Source organism: Acomys minous, assembly GCF_964271855.1.
Source record: "Acomys minous genome assembly, chromosome: 4".
NCBI lineage: Eukaryota > Metazoa > Chordata > Mammalia > Rodentia > Muridae > Acomys > Acomys minous.
In genome coordinates this window covers 86,121,952-86,139,294 of record NC_140486.1, presented here as the reverse complement: position 1 = coordinate 86,139,294, position 17,343 = coordinate 86,121,952, and the positions used below count along the sequence as shown (strand labels likewise).

Sequence of the window (17,343 nt, the reverse complement as noted above, 5' to 3'; positions counted from 1 at the left end):
TTCAGTAGTACTAAAGTAGATAAAAAGAAGGAAATAAAAAATGATTCTGTTTGTTTTAAATTTTGAAAACATGCTCATAATCACTAAGCAATATATTTTAGGCAGCATATGATTTAAGTTTGTAATATGATTTTTAGTTCAGAAGTTCTCTTTTCAAGGCACTGGAATATATTAATAAAAATCAGGGGAGAAATTACCTTATCTAACAGTTACTTGATTTCCTGATTTCTTTTTCTAAAAAAAACAAAAACAACAAAACAAAAACTTTATTTTATTTTCTGTACATTGGTGTTTTGACTGCAAGTATGAGGGTGTCAGATCCCCTGGAAATGGATTTACAGACAGTTGTGAGCTGCCGTGTGGGTGCCAGGATCTGAGCCTGGGTCCTCTGGAAGGGCAGCTCTCAACTGCTGAGTCATCTCTCCAGACCTGGTTTCCTACTTTCAGAAAACTAATTTCACCGGAGCTTGGTAGATGCAACACACTAGATTCACTTCCGGGGACTCTTTTTCTTAGATGTCTGCTCCAATGAGGATCTCCCTGAAGTCGAACTGGTGAACCTGCTAGAAGAACAGCTGCCACAGTACAAGCTAAGGGTAGATTCTCTCTTTCTCTATGAAAACCAAGACTGGTCCCAGTCATCACACCAGCAGCAGGATGCGGCCGAGACCCTCTCTCCAGTCCTTGCTGAAGAGACCTTCCGATACATGAGTGAGTTGCCTTTGTTTGTTTGTTTGTTTTTAACCTAGCCAGAGTCTGTACATGGAAGTAAAGGTCAGGGGTGTTTTAGTATTGCCTTTTAAGACACTTAGCATTTGGCAGCCATTGTTCAGTGTTTATCTGACCGGACACGGAGAGGTTACAGTTGTCAGGTCTGAGAGGCCTGGTGCCATGCTTTTGACTGAGCTTTGCAAACAGTTTACACTTCTTCTGTCTTTACTTAACATTTTCCTCAGGGTGAGGAGAGAACAGAACTGTTTTCAAAGTAGTGCAACACGCCTTGAATGCCAGCACTCGGGAGGCAGAGGCAGGCGGATCGCTGTGAGTTCGAGGCCAGCCTGGTCTACAAAGCGAGTCTAGGACAGCCAAGGCTACACAGAGAAACCCTGTCTTGACAAACCAAAAAAGAAAGTAATGCAATTACTTGTAATTGTATATTGGTATTTTGTCTGCCAGCATTTATTATCCCAGTACTTTGGTATCTTGTGTGATGACTTTTTGGTTCCTACCTCTCCTTATTAAACACAGTCACGGAAGCACACCGCCCCTTAAAGAGCATAGCCCTTAGCTGCATGAGCTTGTTGTATTTTATTTTGAAAGACAAGCTGTTATGTAGCCTGGGCTGCCTTGAACTCATGTGCATCTGGCCTGAACCGATTGCTCATGCTGCCTCCGCCGCTTGAGTGCTAGGGACTACGGGCATGCTCCTGCGTACGTTCAGTCACCCAAGGAGAAGCACATGTGAATTACACAGTGGGCCTCATTTCTCCTCAGTCACCCTACAGTGGAAGGCCCGAGCCAAATTTGTCCCAAGTACAGAGCCCTATTTCCATTTTATTTTAGTTTGGTTTTTCTTCTTGAGTTTTTTAAACTTGTTTTACTATTATTCAGTATAAAAATGTTTTTTATGTACACAGTAGCTGCCAAAATATGTAATAAAAGTCTCTAAGCTCAGCATTGATATGTTTGTGAAAGTCCTATCATTTGACTAGCTTAGGTTATTGCATCAAATCCTATACATTTTCCCAGTGAGCGAGCACTTTAGGTTTGTTTTTGTTTTTAATTACATTTGTTTGTTTGCTTGTTTATGGTAGGGGCACTTGTACCATAACATATATGTTTATCTTAATTACATTTGTTTATTTACTTATTTATTTATGGTGGGGGCACTTTTACCATAATGCACGGATGGAGGAAGTCAGGGGACAGCTTGTGAGAACTGGTTCCCTCCTTCCACCAAGGGGCTCCAGGGATCAAACTGAGGTCACAGGCTTGGCAGCAGGCCTTAGCCCAGGCGAGGCATCTCATTTTCCAGTCATTTAATGACAGACTGTTGTTAGAGAATGGTGACTTGTTTCGTTTGGAATGCTTATTTTCTAGTAATTATTAACCTGCTCCGAAGTGTGTGTGTGTGTGTGTGTGTGTGTTGGTGTAAATATTGTTTAAACTTGAAATATGAAGAAGGCCAAATAAAGATGTATTTCTGCCTTAATATTTTAAATAGCTGAAGTAAGTTAAGGCTCTCTAAATTGTCTTTTTTATTAAAAAATATTAAATGATTTATATTATTTCCACCCCTCCCTCTAGCCTCCTTCAGTCCTATACCCCCTCAAGTTTATGACCTCATAGTCTGTAATTTTTGTTACATTTCTATGCTAACATACTTTAGCTTACGTATAATATAATTTAGCTTTACATAATATACCTTAACAAGGTATATTTATATTACATTTATATATACATATGTGTATCTATACCATACTGAGTCCATTTAGTGTTCCTTTTATTGATTGTTGATATTTTCTGGGAATTTTTATAAGGAAAACTATTTCCTATTCGCCTTTCTCTTTGTTTCTTGAGTTTTAAGTGGTGAGGACTTTGTAGCTCAGTCCTGTGATAGCAGCATAGGCCTCAGCAGCTTTAATTCATGAAAACATACAGCAGTTAACGTCCTCCCTGAGTGCACCCTCAGCCGTGAGCACGCCAAATTCACCTCCCCGGCGCAGAAAGAAGTAGCTGTGACTTAGTTGCCTTTGACCACTTGATACTTTCTCAGTTTATTGTAAGTGTGCACTTTTTTGTAATGGTTGATGTATCTTTGGGGCTACATTCATGAGCACTTGTTCTTCTACTGTTTTCACGTGTATTTTTATTCTTCTCAATGACTTCTGTAAAACGGGTAGGGCTTGTTGATCCTTTGGATTTGGGTGGGTAATTTAGGTTACCTGACGTGTTTAAAGCTTATAAAGAGTTGTTTTAACTGTCTTAGTCCTAGGCACAGACAGAGTGGAGCAGATGACCAAGACCTACAATGACATTGACATGGTTACACACCTCCTGGCAGAGGTAGGCATGCATCTCTTCTTTCTTCCTATGAAAGCCTAAAATGTTTAGAATGAGACGTGACCCCCAGCCTGAGCCGTGGGCTGTTGGGCGTTGACTGTTGCAGCTGAGCAAGTGATGCGCCAGCTGGCATGCCAAGTGGCAGGGCTCCTGCGGCTCTGGGCGGACATAAAGCTGCCTGGCCTCCGTCTTCGGAAGAAGTAATTGTTTTAAAAGGCTTTACTTTTCATTTGGGGGGCAGGCTCTTGAGTCAGTGCCCTCGGAGCCCAGAAGGCCCTGGGTCCCTGGAAGCTGCAGCCATGGGAGCTGAGAGCTGCCTAATGGGAGTGCTTGGAACTGGGATTTGGATCCTCTACAAGGGCAGTACAAACCCGTAACCAGTGAGCCATATTTCCAGCCCTGAAAAGGTCTCCTTTAAGTTGTCCCTGCTGTTACTGGGCCAAGTTGCCCATTAAAAAAGCAGCTATAGGGGCTGGAGTGATGGCTCAGAAGTTAAGAACACTGACTGCTCTTCCAAAGGTCCAGAGTTCAATTCCCAACAACCATATAGTGGCTCACAACCATCTATAACGCGATCTGGTGCCCTCTTCTGGCAGGCAGGTGTACATGCGGATAATAATAAAAAAAATTTTTTTTTAAAGCAACTATATTTCAATCAACACCTGCAGTTTGGGGTATCTCCTCAATTTACTTCCAGCTTGGGCCGTTATTTGAGCTTACATTTATTTGCCTGTGGAAGTTTTAAGGTTTTTTTTTAATATGTATGGGTTTTGGGGTTTGTTGTTGTTTATTTTGCCTGATTGGGGGGGGGCGTGCAGTGCCCGCAGAGGTCAGAAGAGGGTGTCCAGTCCTCTGGAACTGGAAGTACAGATGGTTGTTAGCCACCACATATGTGCTGGAAACCAAACTTGGGTCCTCTGCAAGAACAGCCAGTGCTCATAACCACTGAGCCTTTCTCCAGCCCCATGTGGAAGTTTAACATACATACCGTAGCTTTTCCAGCTGGCATGCAGCAATGCCTCTCCTATAGTTCAGTTTCAGTTGGTCTTATGGAAGCCTTCCTCTCTGACATGCCGGTCTACCCTCAGAATGCTTTCCGCATGTGCCACTTAGCTTACACTAAAGTAAGGCAAATTGCCCTGAAGTATGGGCGTAATTGATCAGTTTTCATGTATTAGAGAAAAGCTTATTTTATTCATCTAGTATTAATATAAACAGAACTCATATTCACATAGAAGGCAACTAAAAGTATATTAACAATTTTTCATTCTACAAATGAGGCCTTCATTATCACTGAATAGGATCCCCACATGCTTTGCTTATAACCACCAGCTTCTCAGACTTCCTTCTCCATACTCAAGGTAGAATCCTATGACCTCATAAATTCCAGTCCCTAATTCTGTCATTCTTCCTCTAGTTCTGAACTGGGCTCTAAGGCCATGGCTTCCTCTAAGCTACTGATTCTGAATGCATATGCAGTCTCCCCTAAATGGAGCTTTGCAGTATACTTACCTGACCCATATCCTGAACACCTCATCTGTGCCATTGCCATACTTGAAATATTCAACAAACGTTGGCTGGCTCTACTGTACTGGTTACTATACGGGCTCTGTCCACTTTAATTTTTCTTTGTGTGTGGGGGGGTTGTGGGGGTGGTACTGGAGATTGACCCAAGGCCCCAAACATTAAAAGCACGCTCTTCAGGCTAGGCACAGTGATGCACGCCTTTAATCCCACTACTCAGGGAGGCAGAGGCAGGCAGATTGCTGGGAGTTCGAGGCCAGCCTGGTCTACAAAGGGAGTCCAGGACAGCCAAGGCTACACAGAGAGACCCTGTCTTGGGGCTGGGGGTGGGGGGAGCACACTCTCTCTATTGAGCCACACCCACCACCCTCCTATCTCTAAAACTCATGCTAGTTTTCTAGTTTCTTAACTACAGAGTTAGATTGGGAGGCCGCAGTGCATGGGACCTCAGTGAAACCTTACCTAGTACCAAGAGGTGACCTCTTGTATTCATCACCACATAGTGGCCCATTTGACTAAGATTTACTCAGTGTGCCTGGCCCCGTGTGCATTCATTTAGTAAGGCCATAACATGAATCTCTGCTTTACAGGAGATTGTCTCTGAACATTAGCAAAGTCCACTTCAGAATTTCTTATCTACCATCTGCTTTTTTAAAAAAATGTATTCATATTACATCTAAATTATTATCCATCTGCTTTTTTTATACTCAAAGAAAATCTGTATTTGTTGCTTTACAGAGGGACCGAGATCTCGAGCTAGCTGCCCGGATTGGGCAGGCTCTCCTAAAGCGGAACCATGTCTTGTCTGAGCAGAATGAAGCCCTGGAGGAGCAGCTGGGACAAGCCTTCGATCAGGTAAACATTTGGCCTTGTTTGGAATGGGAATAATAGTAATGGGGTCTTACTTAGTGGAGAAATGTATTTCCTTGGATATTCCTGAAATATTGACAGTAGGTAAATGACACCAGTCCCTATTGACTTTATGTATTTCCATATACTGCAAAATGAGACTTTTCTGGTGAAAGTATACCACTAGGTCATTAGGAGTTAGTTTAGTACTATATCTATTTAGCAGAATAATATTAGTAAGTCCTCTCTAGGGCCTATGACCTACCTAAGCATGAGTTCTTGACCCTAAATTAATGCTGTCAAATATGAGTTATATCTTGTGGACCAAGCTTTAAGTCTAATCAGCAAGTGGTTGTTTATTCCTGTGACATTTGTGTGCCACTATTGCTCCAATGGGCATATCTTGTTAAGCTGGTTTTTGTTGTAGATGTCAGGGTCCTCAGCTGTGTAAAAGGATAATTATTTTTGTGCCCCAGTAGTGTGTATAGCACCTGCCATTACTGTGAAAACTAGCCAGGGATTAAATTTCCAAGTGAGTACCAACTTGATTTCTTTGGGTTTGATGACTCAAGTATGTAGTGTAGTATCTTCATCAATAGGGTCTTACCATCAAGTTTTAGAGGGTGGTTAAGAGCAGGGGCTACAGCCCAAAGTATTTGAGGGCTTACAGGGCCCCATTGACCAACAACTCCAAAATAGTTAGTGGGCTTTTTATTTGACAGCCTTTGGTGTCAAGATACCCAAATGCATCTTACTCAGAAACCAAAACAAATGTATATTCTACATCAGTAAGTGTAGTAAGTACTTTACAAAGTACTTATTTTAACTCATTGAATAGTTAAATTTCAAGTTTTCTTAATTTTTTTTCAAGAGACAAAGTCTTACCATGTAGCTCTAACTGGCCTGAAACTTGCTATGTGGATCTGGCTGGCCTTGAACTCACAGAGATTCACCTAACTCTGCCTCCCCAGTACTGGTATTAAAAGCATGCACTACCATGCCAGCAGTAATTTGTTTTTTATCTGATTTTGTTTGTAATTTATGAATACATTTGGTCCTTTGTGTTGAAAATAGTTATTTCCTAGAAACGTGGTCTTCTGTGCTGGGAAGACTTGCGGGGTTAGAGACAGCTTAAAATACCAGTCATCACTGAGCTTGGTGGCACAGGCTCATAATCAGAGCTACTCTGAAGGCTACAAGTTCAGGGCCAGCCTGGACAAGTCGTCAAGAAACTGTACCTCGAAAACTAAAATATAAAATAAAATTTAAAAACAGAAGAAAAGCTGGGCACAGTGGCACAAGCTATAATCCCAGCACTTGGGGAGGCAGAGGCAGGTAGTTCTCTGTGAGTTCGAGACCAGCTTGGTTTACAAAGTGAGTCCAGGACAGGCAAGGCTACACAGAGAAACACTGTCTCAAAAAATAAAATAAATAAATAAAAATAGAGGAAAAGGTAGGGGCCTGTAGGGATAGCTCAGTGGTTTAATGTCTAGCTTGTTTAAGGGTCTCTATTCTCCCCAGTTAGGTGACCAAAAATTACAAGCCATGGGGATGAGTTTTAAAGTGGATCTGTTGAAAAATTTTGAAGATTTTTATATTACTGTTTTGCAGAGTATGAAAACTGGCTCTCTTCATGTGTGCTCTAGGAAAGGCTGTTTGTTGACTGCCTAAATGGGTAGCTTGGGAAACAATGTGTAGTGTTCAGTAGTCTGCATACACTTGTCTAGAGGCTGATGCGGTGGGAGGCTTCCATGGGGGAAAGCAGCTTCCGTGAATGGGACGCCACGTCGCAGGTGAACAGTGTCGGATGCTCTGCTCACACTGTGTGCAGGTTAATCAGCTGCAGCACGAGCTATCCAAGAAAGACGAGCTGCTTCGAATCGTCTCCATTGCTTCCGAGGAGAGTGAAACTGACTCCAGCTGCTCCACGCCGCTGCGGTTCAATGAGTCCTTCAGCTTATCCCAGGGCTTGCTGCAGCTGGACATGCTGCACGAAAAGCTCAGGGAGCTGGAAGAAGAGAACATGGCCCTCAGATCCAAGGTCTGTCTCCCTTTCCTTCCCTCTAACCCGGTCTGCTCAGGTCTGGGCACCATGGCGGTGATGCAGCTTAGCATCCCAGCCCCCGCTGTGCCTTCCACTGTCACCTAGGGCTTGCTGAGAACAGCTCGGAGCAGATAGCAGCAGCAACTGTGTACATCTTGTGTAGTTAACAGAAACTGACTGAGAAGAATTATGTCAGAAAATTATAAATTCCTTTGGGTGAGTCAAGCAGGTGGCCATCTCAGCTGAGCCTGGAGGTGCATCACACAGATGGAGCGTGTGGGCAGGCACGGGCAGAGGCCCTGCAAGGAGTGAAGGGATGTCTTTGTCTGTCATACTTTTTCTTTTCTATTGCAATGAGAGATTAAACTCAATGGGATAGCTTTGTTTCCTTTATAAGTAATGAGCTTTATTCTCCAAATGGCAAAGCTTTTTGTAGCGTTTACTGCAAATCCATTAGGAAATGTTGTCACCTTGGTTGTTGTCTCTCCCCTCCCCCCTTGAAGGCTTGTCACATCAAGACAGAAACCTTTACCTATGAAGAGAAGGAGCAGCAGCTCGTCAGTGACTGCGTTAAAGAACTTCGTAAGCAGTGACATACTCTGCTCTTCGGGTGGGCTATCTCCAGCTCAGACGCCATTGGCGTCCACAGAACCTGTTTCCAGTGGATGCTGTCTTAGTCTGCTCTTGTGTCAGTAGAACCTGGGCCACCTAGAGTCCAACAGCTAGCCGGCTCACCATTCTGTGCCATAGAGCTGCATCCTGCTGAGGGCCCCTAGTGGCTAACATAATGGAGAAACAGAAAGGGAATTAGCCGTATGGAGAAGGAGCCAGCCACATGAGATAGTCTTGTTCAGCAGCTTGCTGCTTAGGGAGCTAGCCCTCTCAGAGAGCCGGTGTTGATCCTTCCTGAAGGCGGTACCCAGTGATCTGAATTCCTCCTGCTAAGCTCTACTTTCAAGCCTCCCATCACCTCAGCGCCACCACATTGGACACCAAGCTTGGCCAGAGAACAAGTTCCTCAACCAATCGTTGAGGAGCAAGCCATAACAGTTACTGACAATCAGAATAGCACATTATGCCCACACCCCTAATTAAGACACATAGGTGTTTTTAAGGTACTTATCTGCTCAGGCTACCATCGTCACTAGGTAAAGACCTGACTTCCTATAAATAAGCTGTAGCATCTTGGAGAAAAAGAGAACCAGAGCTCTCACTTTGTTTGCAGGAATAGTCAGAGAGGGCACATTGTGCTGAAGTCAGAAAGCTAGTGCATAGAGCCAGAGCCTAAAGGGTGGCACACAGCCTCACCATGGGCGCTCAGTGCCAGCTCTGTCATTAAGGGATGTGCTTTGATTGCCAGTAATGTGAGCTAAAAGAAATGTTGAGGCCTGGAGAGATGGCTCAGAGGGTAAGAGCACTGGCTGCTCTTCTAAAGGTCCTGAATTCAATTCCCAGCAACCACATGGTGGCTCATAATCATCTATAATGAGATCTGGTGTGCAGGTGTACAGGCAGAACACTGTATATATAATACTTGAATAAATCTTAAAGAAAAGAAATGTTGAAATCATGGAAAGACGTTGTCTAATCACCCTGTAAATATGCATAGCCTTCTCTGCTGACAGAGACCTAATGTCACAGCAGTTCGCTGTAGTGTGGGTCTCAGAGTGACATGATGCCTAGATCAGTAGCATGGCAGAGACCCAGAGAGGACTCGCTCTAAACCTTTGCTTTGCTCCCAGGTGAAACCAATGCGCAGATGTCCAGAATGACTGAAGAGCTGTCCGGCAAGAGCGACGAGCTGATTCGATACCAGGAAGAGATCTCTTCCCTGCTGTCTCAGATTGTAGACCTTCAGCACAAACTGAAAGAGGTGAGTCATTCGACTGCTCAGCCCAGGGTTAAGTGCTGACCTGGTGCGCTGTATCCTGCCAGTGCTACACGCCGAGCAGAGTAAACCTGCCTCTACCCCTTTTAAATGGTTTGCTCTGTTGTCTCGGGGTTGCTCCTCTGCCAGGGTACCATAAATAACTCCCAAGGCACTGCTTATTTTTGCAAGTGTATCAGATTGTCCTGAGAAGGTCATGATGTCCAGACCCTCTGAACACATGCATTTTGTGTCCTCCTTACATTATTACTCTTAGCTGGCTTCTGACAGGTTCACTGCTCTAGGCTAAAACTGTGCCCAGACAGACACTCTTGGTGTGTCTCTGAAGGGAAGGGGAGTTACGCTGCCCATGTGAGTGCCTCACGTGCCCCTCTTGTATGTTGTTAGCACGTGATCGAGAAGGAAGAACTGAGACTCCACCTGCAGGCTTCCAAAGACGCCCAGCGCCAGCTGACCATGGAGGTAACGAGCGCTTCCTTACCTTCGTGGGGCAGGAGGGGGGAAGGCGTTTCCCTCATCTTCATAAGAGTTAGAGGGCTGGAGAGATGGCTCAGTGGCTAAGAGCACTAACTGCTCTTCCAGAGGTCCTGAGCTCAATCCCCAGCAACCACATGGAGGCTCACAACCATCTATAATGTGATCTGATGCCCTCTTCTGTACATGCAGGCAGAGCGCTGTATACATAATAATAAAAAAAAATCTTAAAAAAAAAAGAATTAGAGAGAACTGCCAGACTTGGAATGCAAATACAGCAACACATAGTTGAGGTGAAATTAATGAGACCTAAGAAATAAAGCTTTGGAAAAAAGTCTTGCTTCCAAGGCTAATCACAGCTTTCCTCCCAAGTAAGAGAAAACCTTGACTTTCTTTAAGAAAATAGAAGTTTAATTTCTTTCACATAGTATATATCATATGTCAAGCATATTACCACTAAAACCCCACCGTCATTCCCCACCTTCTTAGTCCCCTTTGCCCCTCTGAGTAGTTTTACCTTTACTTTTTTTGTCACATAAATGAGCATGATTTTATGTAGCTATATAAGATTAAAAAAACAAAAACAAGAGAAAACAGGTTTGTCTTTGAGGCCCTTTTAATTCCCTCAGTACAACTGCCTCCAGTTGTACGTGTTCTTCTGCAAGTGACATATACCTTTGTACTAACTCGTGGCCAGAATGAATGTCATCGGTACACCACGTCTTCTCTACCTGCGTCTGTTTTAGACGCTTAGGTTCAGTCTATAATGTCTCTGCCGTGCCTAGTGTTGCAGTAAACCCTGGGAAGCAAGTATCTGTGATGTGCCGCCTTGGGGTCTGTTGGCCAATGCATAGGATTGACAGTGGGGACAGTGGAAGGTCTTCCTGGGGTCTTTTGAGGAGCCTCCATGTTGGTTCATAGTGGATGGACTGGCTTACATTCCGCCATCACTGCTAAAGGGTTCACCTTTGTCCACATCCTCCCCAGCGTCTGTCACTTGCTTGCCTATGGCTACCATAGGGTAAGGTGGAATCTCAGTATTGCTTTAACTTGCATTTCTTTGGTGGCTAGTGAGCTGAACAGTTTTCATGTGTGTATTGGGTATTTGCGTTTCATATTTTAACAACTGCTCTGTTTCCTCAGGTCCTTTATTGATGGGTGGCTTGGTTTCTTGTCTAGGTTCAGTTGTGCTCTGTAGACGTTAATGCTCTGTTAGATCTGACCTGGCGAGGGTCTTCTCCCATTCTGTGGCTGTCTCCTCATACAGTAACTTTGTGTTACTGTGTGTCCTTGCTGTGCAGAAGCCTTTTGCTCACACAAGGTCCCGCCTGTTGACCTCCAGAGAGTGACTGGGCACCTGTCCCAGGAGTCCTTGCCTGTGCCTGCGCCTAGAAGTCTCTTCTCTGCTTTCCCCTTTAACAGTCTCAGAGTCTCGGGTCTTACGCTTTGGAGTTGATTTCTGTGCATGGTGATAGATAAGGGTCTGTTTCAGTCTTCCACGTGTGTACACCCAGCTTTCTCAGCACCATTTTTGTCAAAGAATCTGGGATTTTTGTAGTTGTTTTTTATTTTCTTCTATAGCTATGTTGGTTAATATCTGGGTCTTCCATTCAATGTAGGACCTTTTTATCAATATATGTTAACTAGCCCAGTAAGATGATTCCTGATAGGAAGTATTTTTGTATGTATGGAAGCAAAATAGCAAAAATTTCTTCCGTTCTGTCATGTACTTACATACTAGATTTAACTTAGTGGCAGTCCAGCATTCACAGTAATCACTGGGTACAGTGAGTTTGAAATAGATCCCTAGGTACCAACCTGGGTTTATACTCAGCTAATCAAGTAAGAGCCGCATGTGCATTTTTACTTTAATTTACTTACCTTTTTAACTTTGAAACGCAGTTTTCTCTGTGGCCTAAGGCTAGTATGGAACTCTCTATGTAGCACAGGCTACCCTCTACCTTGAGAACCTCCTACCTTGGCTCCCAGTTCTGGGTGTGACTCCACCTCAGTTTCACATGCACATTCTATTTTAAGAGGATTTGTTAGCATTTAATGAACCTCCCTATGTGGACACAGGGGCCCCCAGCAGCTTAATCGCCACAGCCTTTCTGCTGAAGCATTTAGCTTTCACCAGACAGGCTGCTTAAGGAGCTTTCCCTCCCCCAGAGCTTTGTTGTAGCCCATCACACCACACTGATGGTGAGAGCATCTCCAGATGTGCTTGGGCAGCATTCACCCGTGTCCGCTCACTGACTAGTGTCCACAGTTACCTCGGTTGACAGCTGGGCAGCAGCTCCGGTTCCTCTTTAAGCAGGAACGTCTCACACCAGCTTTCCCAGAGTCGCCAAATGATGTTTGTGGAAGTTGACGGTATGGTGAGGCATGCTGCTAGTGTTCTCACACACACACATACACACACACACACTGCCCCTACCCCAGTGCTTGGTGTTTCTGGTGTTTACCGATGCAGTAGTGAATGTGGGTCACATGTCCCATAAGTTTCCAGGTCTTCCTCATTCAGGATGGCTTTGCAGCACATGGAAAAGAAAAAAGGGGGCCTCTGCCAAGTGTCTTAAATGGGAGGCAGGGTAATGCACATTTTAAATAAGATCCCCCCAACCCTGGTGATCCTGAAGAATTGGATACATGCTACATGTGGAGAAATGATTTCAGTTCAAATAGACTCTGCAGTGTGTCCATTTGTCAGCCTGGGGAGGGGGGTTAGGTTGTTGGGATACCCTGATACTAAGTGAGTCATTTTCTAGACTCTTGATCATGAGAAGATGTACTATTGTGCTCAGCCTGACTGGAGAGCGCTTTCACGTTCCCGCCCTGGGTGTTTTGGGCATGCGCCATCAGCTACTGAATTGAATTGACAGCCTAGGTTGTCCCCGGCCGCACTTGCCCAGACTTCTCAGATCCTGGCGGCTCAGCGTGAAGATGCCCTTACTGAGTTTGCTTCAGAGTCTGTTTTGAAGTGATATTTATACAGACTGCTGGGCCCTGAATAAAATTAATGCCCCCTCAAAACTCTATAGCCCCGGGGTTCACGGTTAACCAGGGTTGTCTGAGGTAACCAAGTGTACAACTTTCTCTTCAGCTTCACGAGTTACAGGACAGAAACATGGAGTGCCTGGGAATGCTGCACGAGTCCCAGGAGGAGATAAAGGAGCTGCGGAGCAAAGCCAGCCCTGCTGCTCACCTCTGCTTCCCCCAGTCTTACGGAGTCTTCACAGGGGTAAGAAACCAGAAAGAAGCCTCCACTCTGTTTTGCACAGTGTGGTTTGTAAGCTAGCTGGGAAAGAGAGAACGTGCTTCACTCTTATTTCTGAGACACAATTACTTCGTCAAGATTTAATTTGTGTATCCACATCTTCCTTAGCGCGCTCTCTCTCTCTCTCTCTCTCTCTCTCTCTCTCTCTCTCTCTCTCTCTCTCTCTTTGTTTTTCGACACAGGGTTTCTCTGTGTAGCCTTGGCTGTACTGGACTCGCTTTGTAGACCAGGCTGACCTCAAACTCACAGTGATCACCTGCCACTGCCTCCCAAGTGCTGGGATTAAAGGCGTGCGCCACCACGCCCGGCTTCCTTAGCTCTCTTTATTTTCACAGTTGATCTTCTAAACTTGCTACAGTATCTGAGGTAAATGCTAAGGAAATTGGGTTCTGATCTATGTACACAGATCACTCAGTTATTCTAGAGTAGATCCATTATCTACCACTTATTTAAGCCGTACTTGTTTTGTTTTTGTTTTTGTTTTTTTTTTCTAGACAGGGTTTCTCTGTATAATGTGCTGGGATTAGAAGTGTGCACCTCCACACCCGGCTTTAAGCCATCCTTTTAAGTCTTTATATCTTTTTGCTTTGTATGCATTTGATATGCATGATCCATAGCACAGGTGTGGAGGTCAGAGAACAATTTGTGGGAGTTGGTTCTCCCTTTCCACCATGATGTGGGACTCAGGGATTAAACTCAGGCTGTCAGACTTGGAAGCAAGCCCCTTTGCCCACAGATCTATACTCTTTTTTTTTTTTTTTTAAGATTTTTCTTTCCATTTAGTGTATGTGCATGTGCCTGCTCCTGTGTCATATGTGTGCACATATGGAGGTCAGAAGGCAGCTTCCGTGCTGGCTGGTGTTCTGTCACTGTGTCACAGGCTAGGGTAATTTGGGAAGAGAGACTCTCAATTGAGAAAGTGCCTCCATAAGACAGGCCCGGGACAAGCCTGTTTTCCTAATTAGTGATTGACGTGGGAGGGCCCAGCCACTGCGGTGGTGCCACCCCTGAGCTGGGGGTCCTGAGCTATGAGAAAGCAGGTGCAGCAAGCCCCTGTGGCCTCTGTCTGCATCAGCTCCTGCCTCGAGTTCCTGCCTAACCTCCCTAGATGATGGACGTCTAATTTCTAAGGCGATATGAACCCCTTCCTCCCCATGTTGCTTTTGGTCACAGTGACTTGTCACAGCAGCAGAAGCTCTAAAACAACTTTCAGAGTTGGTTCTCTCTGTCTGCCATGCCAGCTTCAGGATCTCATCAACCTTACAGCATACTTTAAACATCCACGCCTCTGTCTATAATTCTGAGGTTTCTTAGTAGGCTTAACTCTACTTAGAGTGCAAGTTTCTTGAAGGAATCTTGAATTTTTTTTTAATTTATTAATAAGTGGCATTTGGGAAATGGTAGAACTCAACTAAAAATTTAGTTTATGAGAATTTATCACATTGCTTCAAAGAGCTATTGTGACAATTGGTTCTTACAGACACTATGTGCAACTCTACTTTAAAGACTGTCACTGTTTAGGCTGCTTCCAGCTTGCTGTGTAGCACAGACTGGCCAGAGTCTATTCTCCATGTGTGTGTGTGTGTGTGTGTGTGTGTGTGTGTGTGTGTGTGTGTGTGTGTTGTGTGTGTGTGTGTGTGTGTGTATCAACACCTATTAGCAATTGTTTTCTTTCTTTCCTTTCCTGTTAATTCTTTTTCCTTACACCATTCCCTAGGCATCTCTTCAGGAATTACCTTCCTCATGTCTCCCCATGTCCTTTCCTCTCATAGTTGATGGAACAGCCTTCCAGGGTCAGTTCTTTCTTTCCACCATGTGGGCCCTGTGGGTTGAAGTCAGGTCGCCAGTCATGGCCGCGTGCTCCTTTACCCACTGGACCATATCATTTATTTACCAGTGTAGGCAATTGAACTCAGGTCCTGTGCATGCTCGGCAAGTAGTCTACAGCTTACATCCTCCACAGTTTGCTTTTTAATTGTAAATTTTGAAATACTTTGTAACTTAGAATAAAATTTCAAAAAGTAGTACAAAGAATTTTTATTTATTCTTCACATAGCTTCCTTGGTTTTTGACATATCGGTTAGTGTGTGTGCTATTTCCTCTCAGTGTCTGTTTGCTTGACTGGTGTTTGCTTTTGTTTTCCTCAACTGTTCTATAGCAAGTTGCAGATATCCCTGTTAGGCCTTAGTGCTTGTGTTGATGCTTACAAAGACAGGGCAGTGTTTAGTAAAGACCAGGGCGGGCCTGAGTGATGGCAGTACCGCCATCTGTCATCATGAAGGGGACGCCATGCAGCATTGTGGTCTCATCCCCAGAGCCCACGCAAGTGTTCCCAGTTCTCCCAACAGTGCCCCTTAGTCTATGACTTGTAAACTATGGTGTGTGTTTGTTTCCTTACTTATTTGTTCGTTTGTTTGTTCATTCATTCATTTTGACGGGGTCTCGCTACATTACCCAGGCTCGCTTCAGCCTTACAGGCTCAAGGGATCCTCCTGCCTCAGCTTCATGATTTCTTGAGATTACGTGTGCAGGCCACTGCACCCAGCTCCAAAAATGTCCTTTGAAGGATGTGTTTGGGGGCTAACAGGATGGCTCAGTGGGTAAAGGCCTTTGCCGCACAACCTGGAGACTTGGGTGTGATACCCAGAACCCACATAAAAGTGGAAGGAAAGAACCAACTCCATAGAGTTCTCCTCTGACCTACACACACACACACACACACACACACACACACACACATACACACACACACACACACACAGAGACCCCTGGCTCTGTCCTGGACTCTCTTTGTAGACCATGCTGGCCTTGAACTCAGAGCATCCGCCTACCTCTGCCTCCTGAGTGCTGAGATTAAAGGTGTGTGCCACCATGCCCAGCCAGGATACCTTTTGTATGTAGCTATTTCAGTGTGAAATAATGTGTTAGTTCAGGAGGTACAGTCATCCTATTGTCAATGTTTATTAATTTAGAATTTTTGGCTAAAGTGTTGTCTGTAGTTTTTTACATTTGAGAGTTACTATTAAAAATTAATAATTAATAATAAATAACATTACTAACTATACATGAACGAAAGCTAGTAGACGCTACATTAACCACGTGGTCAAGGGTAAATGTCTTCATCAAACTCTCAGCCGTTGGTTTTAGCTCTGTCCGGGATTCTTTGGTAACTTCTGTGAAAGCTGTTGTTCTAGTTTCATTGTCATTGCTGTGATACAGTTCTCTGACAAAAAACAATTTGCGGTAGAAAGAGTTTATTTTATCTCATAATTCTAGGTTTGCAAGTCTGTTGTGGGAAAGTCAAGGCGGCAGGAACGTAAATCACCTATTCCTATCACATCCGCAGTCTGAGCAGAGAGGTGACATTGTGAGCCGAGACCTGGGTGCCAGATGTGCCAGTTGCCACTAAAGTGTCCTGGCTTCTAGACTCTCTGAGTAGGTCAAGTCAGGAGATATATGAATTTCATACACACCCCCATGTATATGTCTCTTTACATCTGTGCATCTGTGGATGTTAAAAATCAGGGTTACCAGGCATGGTGGTGCACACCTTTAATCCCATTACTCAGGAGGCAGGCAGATCTCTGTGAATTCAAGGCCAGACTGCTCTATAAAGCAAGCCTAGGACAGCAGGGCTATTACAGAGAAAAACCATGTCACAAAAAACTAATAATAATAATAATTTTTTTTTTTAAATCAGGTTCATACCCTTCCCTTCAGACTCAGTCACCCTCAGCATGACATCCATGCTAGTTGAGCCCTCACCTCTGAGCAAATGCTCAAAGCCATATAAGTACATTAACATTATATCAAAATTACAACAAAGCAAGAAGAAAACGTTTTTCAGATTCACCTTGCTCTTTGGCCTACTGGACCTTCTGTGTTTGTCTGTCTACACACATAATGTTGTCCATTGCCACCTTAGAAAAATGCTTCATGAAAAGATAGTTAGTTATTGTTTTAAAGTTTTATTTCCAGGGCTGGAGAGATGGCTCAGAGGTTAAGAGCACTGACTGCTCTTCCAGAGGTCCTGAGTTCAATTCCCAGCAACCACATGGTGGCTCACAACCATCTATAATGTGATCTGGTGCCCTCTTCTGGCCTGCAGGTGTACATGCAGATAGAACACTCACACATAAAATAAATAAAGAGGTCTTTTTTTAAAAAAAAAGACATTGTTAAAAAAAAAGTATTTCCACAGTCTTACTCTCCCCTTAGAATTTT

The 17,343-nt window shown here is 44.1% G+C and overlaps 1 protein-coding gene across 3 annotated transcripts in view; it reads left to right on the top strand.

Annotated features, from left to right (window-relative positions):
- TRAK2 (trafficking kinesin protein 2) overlaps positions 1-17,343 on the top strand; it is a 58,896-nt gene that overhangs the window by 30,578 nt on the left and 10,975 nt on the right. For all 3 annotated transcript variants that reach the window (XR_014778550.1, XM_084778674.1, XM_084778673.1), the window contains exons 3-10: positions 517-711; positions 2,990-3,066; positions 5,326-5,442; positions 7,268-7,477; positions 7,984-8,062; positions 9,223-9,353; positions 9,756-9,830; positions 12,946-13,083. Coding sequence is in view for 2 of the 3 variants with exons in the window: in XM_084778674.1 (XP_084634800.1) it covers positions 517-711; positions 2,990-3,066; positions 5,326-5,442; positions 7,268-7,477; positions 7,984-8,062; positions 9,223-9,353; positions 9,756-9,830; positions 12,946-13,083 (1,022 nt within the window). In the remaining variant the exon portion in view is untranslated. The remainder of the gene's footprint in view (positions 1-516; positions 712-2,989; positions 3,067-5,325; positions 5,443-7,267; positions 7,478-7,983; positions 8,063-9,222; positions 9,354-9,755; positions 9,831-12,945; positions 13,084-17,343) is intronic.